Genomic DNA, 16,005 nt, shown 5'->3' with positions numbered 1-16,005 from the left:
TCACACAAATGCAAATAAGTTTCCAGGTCTTTATTGAAATACCAAAGAAAAAGAAAAAAAAAAACATCTGGCATCTTCCTGATGGGCAGGCGATCTTCCATCGACCGACTGATGCTTACCTTAATGGTCACCAAACAACTCAACACCTGCAACTGCTTGTCGTTAAATCAATTATCAAATTATTTACAGCCATTGTTGCATTCAATCACGCCACAGATTCCAAAAATATTTTAATGTATAAATTAAATCATTTACATTTTTACCCAAAAAGGAAACATTTGAAAACTCCAAGCAGCAGCGTGACGGCACAAATACCAAAACGTATTCAAGTTAAGTTGCCGACCAACAAACTTTTTTTCTTTTCTTCAAAAACAAAGAAAAAGTGCAGCTGAGCTGCTGTTCACAGGCTCTTCTCATCCAATTGCACATCTGTTAAAAGCTCTTCCACCTCCGTCTTCACTGCTTGTTCACACTCGCCGGCTTCAGAAGTGGCCTCACGTTTGACTAAGGCTGCGGCGGCTGCCATGGCGATGGAGCATGAAGAATCGGTCTCATCTTCCTCAGTCTTTATGAAAGCGCTCAGCGGGTGGTCGGTCAGCACCTTATTAGGAGACGGCGTCACGTCAAGGTACGAGGACGTCTTAGGGGATAAAGCAGAAGGTCAAATGATCAATAACAGCGAACGGTGTTTTAGCTGCCATCTTGTTTTTGGCTACTCACGTTTTTGTAATCTTCAAAACACGCAGGATGGAAGTTCTGTGTGGAGAGAATATGAAACATGGCGTCAAATATAGGTGTGAAATATGGATTCACTCAACTAAGGCAATATTTAGCCCTACATTTGCTTATCAATACTGTGTTATCTTTATTAAAAAATATATTAAAATATAGACGTCACCATTTTACATGTCATCCTTTAAGAAGTCACATGTCAGTCTATTTATTAAAATAAGAGCAGCAGAACTTGACACTGGTTGCACCAACCTTTTCGTCAACCCTGATGGCGTTCTTTAGGAACCAGTCTTCCTCCTCCTCCACCCAGTATGTCTCAAATGGCTCCTGGCAGATTTCACATGACTGCAGACAAAATGACAACAAGCCTCAAAACCACAAGCCTCCTTTTCAGACATCCCATATATGTAATGTAGATCCAGCATTTCAGTTTTGTAAAGGCATTTTATGGAAAAGCTTTACCTCTCCAACTTGGTCTTTAGTGGCCTTGACGCTTTGGAACTCCTTTTCTTTAGCCGCCGCCTGGTTCTTCTGGACCTCCTCCTCGTTCTCCTTTTCGAAGAAGTGACTCTTGGCTCGTTCTTCCAGGTCAGCAATCTCCTCAAACTCAATCCAGTCCTGCAAGTGGTGGTAGACATGCGTGCCTTTATACATCCGACTGTTTATCACCAGTCTGCAAAAGCCAACAATGCGCCTTCTTACCACGAGGCTGTAGTACCAGCGGCGGTGTGTGATCTTTTTGCCGGCGACTTTGCCGGCATGGTTCTGCCTGAAGTGCCAGTCCAGATGGTCAGCGTACAGGTCGGTCTGAGTAGTGGTGAATCTCATGCTGCACAGGCAGCACTGGTTCCCTGAGTACAACTTGGTTACCACGCTCTCATAACGCCTAACGGGGGCAGAATGACAGGTCAACGTTAACTTTTAACAAAAACACTAAACCGCTATTAGAGATGTTTAACAAAAACAAGCAAAGCTCACTGTTTCATGTCGTCAACCTTGAAGTTGGTCAGATCTGGGAAATCATCCTCCGCCTCATCATCTTCCTCTTCCTCTGCAGGAGGTGGCGGTACTGCTGTAGAAGATACCTCTGGGGGTTGGGTGAACAGAAAACAATTAACAACTGTATTCTTCATTCGAGTGTGGACAACACAGGTCAACAGACCGTTGTCGGGGGCTGTTGTCTCCGGCTGCGACCCTTTGATGATACCAGTAGAGATGAGCTTGGACAGCAAGTCATTGACGTCCACTTGGCCAAAGTGATTCTCTGTGGGGGGGGCGAGAGATAGTGAAAAATCATCACTTGCCTCATCACAGTGCTTTGTTGATTATTCACAAGCAGCAGCATAATCATACCTTGCTGTCCAAAAGGCGCGGGGTTCTGAGGTAGGAATGGCTGGTTCATGTTCATCACGTTAACCTGAGAGCACAAAACAGACATTAACATGACAAAAGCCAAGCATGGAAAACAAAAACGCTGAGGTGAAATGGGGAGCTCACCGGCTGCTGCATGTTGACAGCAGGCACTGACGGGTTGAAGAAGGGAGTGGCACTCGGCTGGCTGAATGGTGGACCACCAAGAATGTTGAAGTTTGCAGCAGGCTGCATGTTCGGCTGTGTGGGAAATGCCATTGGTCCCGAGTGGAACTGAGGGTTCATGGGTTCTGCGAAGGGTGGTGGAGCCATATTGAAGTTCTGCTGAGGGGGGAAGGTGTTGTCGTACAATGGAGGGGCCATAGGTCGCATAGCTGGCTGTAAGTTGTTTGGGAGTTGGGAAGCAAACCTGGGGGGGCCCTGCTGGCCATGGGGGCCATCAAAGCGTGGGGGACCACCCTGTTGGGGTATATGGCCAGAGTCTTCAAAACAAATTGGGCCTGGCATCGGATTCAGGGGGTTGTCAAAGTGCATTGGTCGCTGCTGTTGCTGGAAGCCGATTGGTCCATGACCGGGCCCTAGACTGTTGTCAAAGTGCTGTGGTGCTTCAAAGCCAGGCATTGGACCCTCGAAGTGCCCGGGTCCCGGTCTATCAAACCTCGTAGGAACCTGTGGACCTACGGGACCATCAAACCTCCCAAGGCCCTGAGGGTGAAGCGGACCATCAAAGCGACCCATGTTGTCCCCACCTCTCATTGGACCCTGAGACATGTGTGGTCCGTCAAACCTCTCTGGCATGTTGTGATGAGGAGGCCCGCCTCCTTCAAACCTGCCTGGCCCCTCAAAACGCCCTGGAGCGCCACCTTCGTACCAGCCTGGAGGGTGTGGTCTAGATGGGCCCATGTCAAACCGAGACGGTGGGTGGCTTCCGTCATGAGGAGGGGTGTGTCCGGGGGAATCACTCTGCTGAAGAATATTAGACAGCAATCCTTCGTGAGTTGGTCCCTTAAGAACGGCTTTTGGGGCATGGAGAGCATCTGGATTGAGGGGTCCATCATCCGAGTGTTCACTGTTGGGACTCTCAAAACGAGGAATGGGGCTCATGTCACCCACATCATTCCCGTGGAGCGGCGACAAGCGTTCACGCTCAAACCTGGGGATGGAAGGATCCAGACCAGCTGGGCTTGGACAGTTTCTGTGAACAGTGGCGCCAGATGGAGGGAGTCCATCTAGCCTTCTGGGGTCGGGCTGTCTGACATCAGCAGATTGGCCGTAACGCCTCGGAGCGTCATAACCACTCTTCTGGTCCTCGCAGTCATTAAAGCGTTGCCGTTCCGTTAGGGGAGAGTTCCACTCTCTTTCGCCTGAAAACAAAAAGAATCACATGAGTGACTTTTTATTGTATTTAATAGCAGCCACTTTTCTTTGGAACTTGAATGGCGCATACTCACTGGACTCTCGGGGGTCAGCCCTCCTCCTGAAGCGAAGGCCAGGGAGAGATTTTAGCGGTGGGAACTGTTTGCCGTGGTTGTACTCCTCGACCATGGGGGCAAGTGGAGGTCTGGATTCTTCCTGTTCGTTGCTTCGTCTCTCTTCTGTCAACCAACACAAAGAACTTTAGATCAAAGGTTATCATTTAATTGCTAGGTCCTTAAAGAAAAACACACACCTTGCCGAGCTCTGTTCACCTCGTCGCACTCCTCCGCACCCTCCCAGTTTTCTCCAGGGGAACGGTGAGTGACCTGCGTCTTTTTCAACTTGGACTTGTGCTCATAGTATGTCAACTGAGCCTGGTCCAAGCCTGGCTGAGGGGCAGGCAGTAGCTGTTTCTTGGCAGTGAAGTCGCCAGCGTTGTCCCAGATTTCGCCACGCTGCTGCTTCTCCTCCTGATATTGGAAGAAGTTCTTAATCTTGTGGGCCATGTTCAGGAAGTCGTCTTTGGAAATCTCGCCATTTTCCAGGCTCTTGCTTGCCTACAGAATGATACATAAATATTAGTCAAGTCATCAAATAACCATAGTATAAATGTGTTATGTATATACTGACATACCCTTCTGAGAAGGTCCTTCTTGGATGCAGAGTTGAGAGCTTCAGGTATCTGGAGGTTGGCATCCACACTGAGGCGGTGTTTCGGGGTTCGTGGGGTGGTGGGACGCGTTGGGGTGCTATAGAGTTTATGTCGCTGTGGTCCAGGTTTTGCATGGGAGTCCGGCATCTTTGCACTAAACATTTAAAGAGTGGTAAGGTCACCAACAATACATTTAGCAATGTCAAAAAACAAACCAATACATGCTGTTAATGTGTACTGGTAATGTGAGGTAAGCTTACTGTTTGTCATCCCAGCCACTCCTCCAGCGATGAGGAACATCTTTGCTCTCCTTGTTGCCGTCATGGCTGCGTGGAGAGTCTCTCGATTTGGAGCGACGCTCATCTGCAGGCGTCTTAGACCTCCTGGTCTCTGTCTGGTTCTTCTTGGGTGCCAGTCGGTCATCCCAACCACTCTTGCCATGCTGTGGCTCATCACCTCTTCGCCTGGATTTTGCCGCCTTGCGGGATGGCGAAGGTGACATGGAGCTGCTCCTGGTCCGGCTCTTGGGCGACCTCCTGTCTTTCCTTTTGGGTGAGGCGGTGGATGAACGGGATCTGGAGCGAGAGCGCGTACGTTTTCTGGCGTGAGTCCGAGCGTTGCCTCCAGTCTTCTCTGCAGATTGGCTGCGGCCATGTTTGGTCACCAGACCGTTCTGAAGTTTTCCTTTGTTGGATCTTGGTGTTTCAGGTCTTCGTGCAGACTCCTCTCGCTTGTCGTTGCACTTTTTCTTCTCCTTCTGGTCATCATCTTTGGCCTCTGCGCCCTTTTCCAGGCCCCGTTTCTTCGGCCGTGTATCTTTCTTTGTATTGTCTGTACACTTCTGGCTCTCAACCTCAGCATGCTTGGTCTTACTTTGGATGTTTTTAGCCATTGGAGATGGAGCCTTGAGCTTGGGTTTCTCCTCTTCCTTTCTTGGGGTCCGCACCTTTTCTGAATGGACTGGCCTCTCCGGCAGTTTTTTGTCTGGCGTCACAACAGGAGTTACAACCGCGGAAGGGGATTCCTTTTTCACAGCTGAATTCTCTTTGCCTTGAAGAGGGGCAGAGGGGCCAATGCGGTTCAAACGTGGATCTCTGGTGGTCAACTTGGGTTCGATCAAAGGCTGTGGAGCGATCCAGGGTCGAACCACAGGAGTGGGCTGAGCGACTGGCTTCGGCACAGGGGTCGGTGTTGCAACTGGTGTTGGCGTTACAATTGTAAAGCCCCCCGCCTGCAGGAAAACATTTTATTGAAACAAATACAGACTTATAAAGACAAGAAGCTTGGAAACACTTAACTAACGTTATAGATTTTTTTTTTACCTTGCCAAAGCATAAAATGTTTCTAACAACACTCCACACACAAATCACCCAGTTTGTGCATGAGCATAAAAGCTCAAGCTAAATTTACCAATTGTACTTGGTAGAACTACAGTAGCTAGATGGGTACTGACGTTAGTCTCTACGGGGGTCAAAAATGAAATTGTAGCCAACTATGCCGAGTCACACCTCAAACTAAAGGGTTTGATGATCAGAGAGTAGTTTGTCAACATGGCCTCATCCAACCCTAAAAAAAATATAACCTACTGTATTTTTGTGGACCTTTTGTGAGACTGAACTGTATTGTCATTGAACATACAAAATAAGATTTTTCATTTGAAAATGAGACTGGTTTGTCCTACCAGCTGTGCTTTTGTCTGCTCCAGTTCCAGTTCGATCTTCTTCTGCTGAAGCTCCAGAAGCTGTTTCTGTTTGGCCAACAGCTGCTGCCGGATGAGCTGCTCCTGGGTCAGACTAGACTGACTTACTGGTGGCGGCACAGGCGTAGGAGTGACAGGGGTTGCCGGTTGCACAGGAGTAGGTTTCGGGGAAGCCTCTTCAGACTACCAAGTCCAGGAAACAGGATGAAGGAGAAACACATGTGAGGGGAAGTCCACTTCAAACAATGATTGATCCACTTGTGACTACACACCTGTTTTAAAAACTTGGGGTTGACGTGGATGCTGGCGTTGACTATAGGCGGCAGAGGCTTGATGGGCCACGCCGGGTCAATAGAATTGACCCGTACATCCAAAGCGTACAGTTTCTTTAGAGGAAACACTTCGTCCCATGTTGACCGCAACTTGAACAAACTCTTTCTAGTGTTCTCATCCACCTACAAACAAAGGACATGGCTTGGTCCACAACTACTACCACAGCATTGTTTTCAAATATGTCCATTTATACAAACACTCATTTAAGAATTCTATTGAAGTGATGAACCACCCATTACTTAATGCTAACAAAATATGCATTAGACTACAGATTTTAAAGTGGAAGACTGCTACAAATGTTTACATGGAAACAAAAAAGGCCGCAAGGACAACTGTACCTTTTCAAAGACACATATAAATGACGTGATTAGGTTTTTAGCAAACACTGCAAGGTACTCTCCTCGGACATTCTTCACAATGGAATCCACTAAGTACAAAACTGGAAGCTTCTCGGTAGCTGGGGCCTAGAGTGATAGAGAACTCAACAAGTTTAGAATACAACAGGGGTTAAAACAACAGTGCAGAATAAATGTAAACACAAATGTAATTATTAAAGACAATGGGGCAAAAAATATCCCTCCAAAAAAAAAGTGTTAGTCCACCACTTTGTTTGATAAACAGTGAAAGCCTTCAGTCATCTTCAGAAAAATAAAACCCAGGAGTATCCTCTTCCAACAGTCCAGTTTATGTCATCCCAGGGGTTAGCGAGGAAAAAATATCCGCCATATACAAAAAAAGTCCTTGAGAGCCAGTTTACCTCCAGAGAGTGTTTTTTTTTCCTTGGACCACTCTCTGTACGTTACCTTGGTGACTCTTCAGCTCTACACAGTGAGTCCCATGCACTCGTCTTTCTTTACCAGACAATTGTTTACCAAAAAAAACACAGGTAAAAACAAATCAGTTTATTTGGGAAGCATGTTAAACCAGCTGCATTTTAAAAGTATTGTGACTCAAGTCAGTGATCATGCAGCATGTGTTTGGGGTTTTTTGTTCAACAGCCAGCCCGAGTCAGGCTCAATTTCCATTAAATGAAACCAGATTCCTGCCAATAAATTACACTGCGAAATAAAAAATGACAAAAAGCACATTTCATATTTTTTATTATTAGGACATTCTTTTAACCAGTCAGTAAACATTTCAAAATTCACTACCGCATGTAAAAGCAGGGGGGAAACTTCTGTCTAATTTTGTCAGGCGTCAAAATGCAAACAGTGACCACGGAAGGAGGCAAACTGCTGACTAGAATTCTCTTAAAATGGAAGAATTGTGTCTATCCTGCTCTTCAAATAAATTGCTTTATCTTGAAAACATGACTGGTCTGAATGGGCAGATTTCCTCTTAATGGCCCAAATGTTACACAAAATCTACAAAAGGCGAAGTAGAAATCCATCATGTATATTGTATTTGAATACTGTATAAATTTACTTCTATTGAGTTATCCAGTGAACTGAAATGAACCGAGGAAGTCAACAGTTTGCATAGAAAACCCCAATGGTGAATCGGTAATGGTATATAAGTAATAAAGTGGTAACCCAACAACTTTGAAGTAGAATGATTTCGTAATTCCACTTCCTTGTTAGCCTAGTTAACTTCGTTTGTCGACGTAATGTACGATTTACACATTACCAAACCACAAAGCCTCAACTCATCACTGACCGAGCAAGTTAAACGACAATGTATTCATATACATAAAACGTCACTGTATAAACTATTAAAAATATGATGGATTTTCACTTCACTTTGAAGGACACGTTGAGTAATTGAGTTTCCGTGGCACGATAATCCTAAATAGTAAAACATGCGGAACTTGAATTTCAATTTTACTATAGTAATTGAATGGTTTGTAGTAACAGGCCAGCTATATGTAACAAAAGCTAATGTTAGCCGCCATGCTACGGTAAATTAACTGAACGCCTGACGCCATGTTTAGCTAGCAACCAGCTATATAGATCGACAAGTTGAAACAGAAAAGGAATATTCTATTCATAAAAACCTTGCTTATTTGTGCTTCAATTATTGCGACGATATCCTTGGCGAAGTTGACGTTCTCCTCGGCCAGAATGGTCAGCATGTTGATATGCGGCTTGCTGTTGAACGTCAGGTCTTCCAGCGAGGACTGATACTCTCGGCAGGCATCGTCCCTCGCCGCGTTGCTGTCGTCCATCTTTGAGTTGAAGGAGCGAGGGAAAGCTAGACCACCTTTGTCGCTACCATGACCATTGATTAGCAGGCAGTCCATTAATTCATTTGGCTAACGGTTTCGATCAAGTACTCCCTTTGAAATTCCAATTTTGGAGCAATACTTTTGAGCAGCGTCCGTCTCACTTTCTACGACAGTTGACGCCGACAAGAAAATGGCGACTGAAAACGCAAGGCCTTTATACGTCACCGAAACCAAATGCGTCAGCGCGTCGCCATTGGCTCGTTTTCATTCAAACGGAAGTCTTTGTTTGATTGTCATTGGCTACGCTCAGTATTAGACATACGAGAAAGCCAATCAGAGAGGAGTGGTGTGAGTTTTTCTAATGACGAAACGACTCCTCAACGCAACATGAAATATGTTATCTTGAACTTAAGTCTAGTAACGCTGTCATATAAATGTTTAACTATAACGAAAATGGCAAAAGTTACTTTGCAAAATAAGTCAAACTTACGTTTTTAATCATCAAAACCTCCGGCATATACTGTTTAGTCTTTGTTCGCTGTAGACTATTGAACACGTGTTACTCTGTTGTGGTCCTCACATAGTACACGTTCATAAACGTTCATAAACATTAGTCGAACTAGTACCTGTGTACTAATATAGTAAATTATCACATTATGGCGCATTGGACAACATTTCCTTTGGTTTTATGGTAGTAAACATTTCGGACATAATGCCTATGGTCTCACTAGTTTCGTATCAAGCAAGCAGCTTTGGTTGTAATATGCTGCCCCCTGCCGGTTAGGAGTATCAAAACACGTTCGCGTCTTACTGCCCTCATTAAAACAAAGTGTAAGACGACGTTTCTGACAATAAAACACGATTATGGTTCACTGTAAATAAACTAAATCCACCATTACCGAGTGACTAAAATCGTGTTTGAATTTGATACATCACAAAGTAGTTCAGGCGAGTCTACATTGTTTTAATGGTTTGACTACAATCAATTGTGAGATAATGAACCCAGCGATTTCCCTTCTATTTAGCTGCAGTTTGTGGCAAAGACAAACATGCTGACTCCAATGTCTTCTGATGCCGATTTATCAACCAGTTTTGATGTAGAAAAGAAAATGAATCTTGATCATAACGGGTACAACTACAAACTGAGGAAAGTCGCCTTGTTTTGGTATTATTTTACGATTACAAAGTAAAACATGAGGTCCCACTTGAGATGTTGCAGTCATGGTAAATGGTTCACGTGTCTAATGATCTTATCAACGTGTTTACAGATCGTTGTGATCAAACATATGCAATGGGAATGTATATGCGCTACAAACGTCATGTTCTCTGTGTCATGAACAAAGTTCTCCACAGAAAAATGATTTAAAAATACAAAAAAGGAAGGTTGAAATGTCACCCAAAACAAATATTGGATGTTCCGTATTAAAAGAAACACAAAAACAACATGTGACAGAAAGGCCAGGGTTGGACCTCAATGTGCCCGGAGGGAGGCGTCCAAAGCCCACTTGGTAATCCATGAACAGGAATTTCCACACAAAGTTTTTTTTCATTCCAGCATCTGTCTCAAGCGTCCGAGTCCTCGCTGCTATCTCGGCTGATCTCGATCTGCAGCGACGGCAGGTTGTCCAGCCGACTCTTTTTCATCTTGTGAGTGAGGCGCTCCTGCTTCTGTTTGATCATGGCGCCCCACATCTTCTGCAGAGTCGAGTCGTCCTCTTCCTCGCCTTCCTCCTCCTCTACGTCTCCCTCCTCTGCATCTCCTCTCTGCCTACTGCTGCTTTGTGAGGACGAGAAGAGGCCCGACGACCCGCTGCGCCTTCTGCTCCCTACATTGTTGTTATTGTCAGCGGAGCCCAGTCGACTCCACAGGCTACCTGCTTAAACAGGAAATTGACTCAATTGTTGCATGTCAGTTTTAAGACCAGACTATTTGTTTTCATAAATAAATAGCTCTTTGGTCTCAAACTCGCGGCTAGTTTGAGGCCCCCACCTTGATACCAAAGTTTAACGTTGAAATGACAGCTTAAAGCTGTGTGCACACTGGACACAATTAACATGATTTTGCCCCACCCATACTGTTACCCTACCCTGTTACCCCAGCCCTGTTTTGCTTTGGATTAGCAATGAAGCTAAAGGCTTATGACGCTGGGTACAAATAAATGCAGGAAATGATTTGGAATAAAACGGAAAATACACGTCAAGATAAAGCATCTCATCAAACATGTTGTTAAAGTTACGACGCTGCTCCCAGATGGAACTGAGTACGATGCTAACTTTCTAATTGGGTCAAATGATTAAGTTTCATTAATGTTCATGTTAAAGGTTAAATAACTGTTAATACTGTACATTTGAATCTGAAAAAAATAATTTCTCTACCAACTGTATGTGGTTTCTTACGTTTTTCTTATTTGCTGTTTTATTATTATTTTAATTATTTATTACTGATTGATTGATTGATTTATTGTCTTTATTCTTAATTTGTTTCTTTTATTTTTTTTGTCTTATTTTGTGTATACAAAAATAAAAATGAAGATATTTGAGAACAGTGGAATGTTTTAACAGATATTTTGGTGTGGAAAACCGGAACCAAAGTACTGAAAAAGTGTAGGGTATAGCAGAAGCAAAAGCATTGAAGATAGTTTTTTTATTGATTTTTTTTCCAGTTTTTAATAAATGCGTTTTGGGTTGGTTTTTTTTTTTTTAAAACCTGATGCGGCCCGGCTTCACCCAGAACCTAGCTCCGGTGGCCCCCAGGTAAATTGAGTTTGAGACCCCTGATGTATAGTATTTTGCTACTTTATTGTGTCATTACCGAAAGGACACTCATTCAACAAATAAAATATTTTAACTTAAAGTCTTACCAAAGTATGAATTATTTACTAGTACAACACACTGACGTCCTTACTTGTCTTTCTGTCTTTGGATGATTTGGAAGAGAGACCTCCATCCCGGCTAACCACACCAAGTCGGCGGTGCACGTCTCTGATTGGTTCTCTGGTGGGGGGTGTGTCTCTCTGGGAGACGGGGGAGGGAGAGCGCTGCCTTTCAGGAGAGTACCGCCTCTTCCCAAGTCGCTGTCGTACATCTACAAATAATAAATGAATAAATGTAAACAATGTCGATGTCACACATAAAAAAAAGGGCAATGACATTTTTTAAATTGTGGGTTTACCTGTCCTGCCGCTGGTGGCCACTGGAGGGTGCTGTCTTTGCTGAGAAAGCCCCTGTCTCTTCTCTTCAAGCAGCTGCCGCACGTCCATCACCTTGCTGGGCGATGGGGACTTAGGCCTGCTTTGTGATGCTGATTCTCCGACCCGGTTCCTGCATGGGGGGGGGCAATCAAAATAGATTACATAAGGAAGAACACAACCGGTGAGGAAATATAAATCCCGGTACTAACTTGAACACAATATGTCTCATGCATGTCTCACCGAATGCTCTTTAGCTGTGCCTCCAATTCATCGGCGTACATGGTCATTTTCTTGCTCTTCTTGGGCGACGGCGTGGAGATCATCTTCAGCTCCAGGTCGTAGTCCATCTCATCCGACTCGGACCAGGGTGACGGGGAACGCTCCACCCTGCTACGAAGTCCTACGCCCGATGGGCGCGGGGTGGTAACCCCTTTGTCTCCTTTCTCCTTGTACTCCACCACCCGGTCGTCGGAGTCCATGTCCTCGTCACCATAGTCTTCCTCCTCTTCTTCCTCCTCCTTGATGGGCTCCTCGGGTAGGTTGACAAGGTCAGCTGAAGGTGAGGGAGAAGTTAGTCATAAATCCACATTGGTGATGGATGTGTTTGTACGCAAAAACAACAGAACAGTTTTTCATTTGATGCCACATTTTAGACGTTTTTATACCAGTTCATGTGATGTTTTGTTTGGTTTTAGAATGGCTTGGCCCAGGGCCACAGGTTTCCCACCCTTGCTTTAGGATTTCAAACAAGAATCCCACAAAAAAAGCTTAGCCTGATGCTTCAAATTAAAACAACAGTGCTACACAGGCTGTTTTTTACCAGAGTGACGGTGGGTGTACGGTGGAGTGTGTCCCATGCTGTCTCCAATTAGAGGCTTTTTACTCTTGATGACGTCTCTCTGGATGCGTCTGTTGTGATACCTTCTCTTCCTGGGTGGGGGGTGGGGGAGAAAATCACAAAAGATACAATCATGATTAAAGCTGTTAATTTAAACCTTCTTAACATATGACATATGCAGCGTTATAGTGGTTAAGTCCACATTGCTGAGCCAGGCGAAGGCATCATCCGATTCACCCACCAGGAATTGCTAAGGATCCCCTTCATGCCTCCGTAATTTGGGTTCCCGTATTTCATGTAGTATCGACTGCGCCGGGCAGCACCCAGCTCCTTCTTATCATCTGAAAAGGAGAGAAAGTCTCATTTAACATTGAGAAGCACCTCTTTACTCTTAGTAGAGAAAAGATGTATTCGTAAAAGAAAAGACCTTCTGTGGCAAAGCGTAGGAAGAGTTTGTTTCCTTTGAAAGGTTTGATGGCGGGACGCAGGTCGTTCCTCAGCAGAGACACTCTCTCGGCGACTGACAGGTCATCCCCCTTAAAAAAAAAAAAAAATAGTAATGGACGCCATTAGTGTTCGAAGCTTGATTAACTACAAAAATAATGCTTTAAGTAACATCTTCAGATGATTAACTGCCATACAAGTGTAAAAAAAGATGAACTAATTAACTCATTCATTCATTTTCTACCGCTTATCCTCACGAGGGTTGCTGGAGCCTATCCCAGCTGTCTTCGGGCGAGAGGCGGGGTACACCCTGGACTGGTGGCCAGCCAATCACAGGGCACATATAGACAAACAACCATTCACACTCACATTCATACCTATGGACAATTTGGAGTCGCTAATTAACCTAGCATGTTTTTGGAATGTGGGAGGAAACCGGAGTACCCGTAGAAAACCCACGCATGCACGGGGAGAACATGAAAACTCCACACAGAGATGGCCAAGGGTGGAACTGAACTCGGGTCTCCTAGCTGTGAGGCCTGCGTGCTAACCACTGCACCACCGTGCAGCCTAACTAACGAACACTTGATATAAAATGCAAAACCAAAAATCTTTTACCTGACCGGCCTCCACTTTTGTCTTTTCTTCCCCGTCGCTCTCTTTCGCAATCTCCTCAGTACTCTTCTTTGCCTCATCTTCATCTACTTCACCCTCTTCTTCATCATCATCCTCTTCATCTGACCTGTGACCCCGACCACCTGCGATTGAACCCGGCGTCAGACATTTTCCCCCTTTACGTGGTTTAGTGAACCGTTACTACCCTTCTTACTTACTGGGCTTGCCCGTCTGATTAGCTCGCTCTGTATCCGTGGCAACCGCATCCGGATCAGGCATCCTGCTGGTGTTGATGAAAGCTCTGATGGCTGTGTCGTCATCCAGCCAAACCACATTGCCTAGAAGACAAACAGGTATTCATTTGACTGTAAAGAGTGTGGAGAAGGGCGGGGCAGGGAGGGTACTCACAGGAAGTGTCGTCGATCCACTCAATGTGTGCGGGGGGATATTCCATGAAATGCCCAAATACTTCCTGTGTGCTCATGTCATCGACGCCTGTGATGTAAATTGCCTCCAGTCGCACTTTGGGAATAGCTGAAGGAAAGTTCAGCCAACAAAAGAAGTCAGTAAAACCTAAAAAATATGGAAGTCAGGTGAGATCATCCTCTTACCCTTCTTCACGGCATCTTTATCCAGGAAAACGTTACGCTGAGTGGCGCTCACTTCGCCGTGAAAGTGAAAGCGCCTCGCTCGCTTCTCTTTCCTCTCAATGGCTTCCTGATGGAGACCCAACCAGAGTGTCAATCATTAAGCACTGCGTGTACGTGTGATGAGTATTGTTTACCTTCGAATTAACGTCAATGCCGGTGATGAAGGCTCCAGCTTTGTTCTCATAGCGCCTGCTCGTATCCTACAAACAGAGAAAATTAGCGCTATGCTATTTTTTTAGGACCTATTGCAAAAATTTGAGTCAAAGATCGGATAGGAGCAAGAACATTCAGCGAATAAACTAATTAAAGATCTTCTATACCAGGGGTCGGCAACCTTTACTATGAAAAGAGCCATTTCACCCACTTGCCCACTAAAGAAAAATAGCCTGGAGCCGCAAAACGTTGTATGTTTAAAACAACATTGGAGGGAAAAAAAAAGACGAGTTGGAGTACTCTTGCTAGTACTGGAGATAAACTTTTGTTTTTAAATGAGCTCTAATTTATTTTTTAGAATCGTCAAATAACTCATTAATAATAATTAATAACTCAAAGTATTACTCATTTCCCTTCTCATTTCGCTCCATGCTCATTCAGTCACCAGTCAGAACTCAGTCAGGATGCATTCATGGTCTCACACAAAGTTGGATTTTTGTAAACTCATAACAAAGACGTGCATTTTCACCACACGGGTGCTAAAAAATATTCAAGCATTGCAAAGGGAGCCGCAACAAAGAGGCTGGAGAGCCACATGCGGCTCTGGAGCCGCGGGTTGCTGACCCCTGTTCTATACCAATGGTCCCCCACTTTCTGAACTCATGGACCGGCTCACGTTCTCACTCTGGCAAACCGGTTGAGAAGTTGGCTGCTGGTGGACCTTATAATAATATATATATTTCCCAATGTATAAAACACAACATCAAATTCAAACCATTGAATGAATACTGACTCACGATGAGAAGATGATCATGGTTGAAATGGTTGAAATTTAAATGTTATTTTTCTTATTTTCAAAATTGACTCACATTCACAATAAATTAATTTGAGTTATTTACAAACCTAACATTAAAAAATATATATATGATTACGGTACTCCCAAGGTTTGAACTGAACACAAGTTGTAGACAGGAAGTTGATTTTTAGCAATACATAATTCCATGCACCTCTTGAACGCTACTAAAATAGCCGATTTTAAGCAAGCCGTATTAATGGTAGACTGGGGACAGGACTGATTTGACCACGGTGGTCACGAAAGACCAGGGGCTAAAGGGCATGTGAAGATAGATCATCTTCCAAATGCGAGTAGTTTGGTGGCAACTCCACAAGATGCTAACAGCAACAAGTGAAAGGAACGCGTTAATTACGCGTTAAAGTAACTAAATCCACTTCACATGCGGTAAACTGAAGTTTTCATTTCCCCATTATTGCTTCCGAGTCGGCGTTCGCTTCTACCCTAAGCCAGCTACCCCGCACACCTCCCCGGGACGAAGAAGACGCCAGCGCCGAGTCTGATCAGGCCCAACCCGGGGCACTCACCGGCAGCAGCTCCTTCAGGGATCGGTTGACGGAGATGTCGTCCGCTTCCACTTCCCCCTCTTCCACCTCCATGGGTTCGGCCCCGCGGGTACCTCTGTCGGACTCGGAGTCCGACTCGGACTCGGAGCGGTCAGAGCCACTGTCCGATTTCACCGACACCCGTAAGCTGCGCGCTGCCGCCATGACACTGCTGGCTACTGTGCTCTTGCGTCTTCTTCGTTGGTGTTTCAATGTTGCGTTTGCGGACTGCGAGGCAATCGGACGTAGCAATAAGGCAGGAAGGACAGCTCCCATATTTTATTTAGTGTCAAACAAAACAGATCGTAAATTACTTTCAAAGATTTAATAAAAGACTTTGTACATGAAA

The 16,005-nt window shown here is 44.8% G+C and overlaps 2 protein-coding genes across 3 annotated transcripts; both read right to left on the bottom strand.

Moving 5' to 3' along the window:
* Nucleotides 1-15: 15 nt before the first annotated feature.
* pcf11 (PCF11 cleavage and polyadenylation factor subunit) lies at nt 16-8,585 on the bottom strand. Its single transcript, XM_058086790.1, has 17 exons — nt 8,197-8,585; nt 6,542-6,667; nt 6,143-6,325; nt 5,853-6,053; nt 4,432-5,402; nt 4,154-4,325; nt 3,773-4,076; nt 3,555-3,698; nt 2,230-3,467; nt 2,086-2,149; nt 1,895-1,996; nt 1,711-1,819; nt 1,435-1,618; nt 1,195-1,350; nt 985-1,077; nt 721-756; nt 16-640 (listed from the first exon to the last, which is right to left on the bottom strand). The coding sequence occupies exons 1-17, from the start codon at nt 8,440-8,442 to the stop codon at nt 401-403; spliced, it is 4,569 nt and encodes a 1,522-aa protein (XP_057942773.1). The 5' UTR covers nt 8,443-8,585; the 3' UTR covers nt 16-400.
* Nucleotides 8,586-9,310: 725 nt separating this feature from the next.
* ncbp3 (nuclear cap binding subunit 3) lies at nt 9,311-15,892 on the bottom strand. Of its 2 annotated transcripts, none has more exons than XM_058086791.1 (13): nt 15,639-15,892; nt 14,240-14,305; nt 14,067-14,172; nt 13,864-13,989; nt 13,674-13,793; nt 13,459-13,598; nt 12,824-12,932; nt 12,638-12,737; nt 12,379-12,488; nt 11,799-12,111; nt 11,540-11,688; nt 11,273-11,452; nt 9,311-10,244 (listed from the first exon to the last, which is right to left on the bottom strand). In XM_058086791.1, the coding sequence occupies exons 1-13, from the start codon at nt 15,819-15,821 to the stop codon at nt 9,931-9,933; spliced, it is 2,016 nt and encodes a 671-aa protein (XP_057942774.1). In that variant the 5' UTR covers nt 15,822-15,892; the 3' UTR covers nt 9,311-9,930. The 2 variants fall into 2 exon arrangements, with proteins under 2 accessions (XP_057942774.1, XP_057942777.1); XM_058086794.1 differs by having other exon boundaries at nt 9,311-10,241.
* Between the last annotated feature and the right edge of the window lie 113 nt (nt 15,893-16,005).

This window comes from Doryrhamphus excisus, chromosome 11, assembly GCF_030265055.1.
Source record: "Doryrhamphus excisus isolate RoL2022-K1 chromosome 11, RoL_Dexc_1.0, whole genome shotgun sequence".
Taxonomy (NCBI): domain Eukaryota; kingdom Metazoa; phylum Chordata; class Actinopteri; order Syngnathiformes; family Syngnathidae; genus Doryrhamphus; species Doryrhamphus excisus.
The sequence above is the reverse complement of the archived record's forward strand: the minus strand, read 5'-3'. Positions and strand labels throughout refer to the sequence as shown.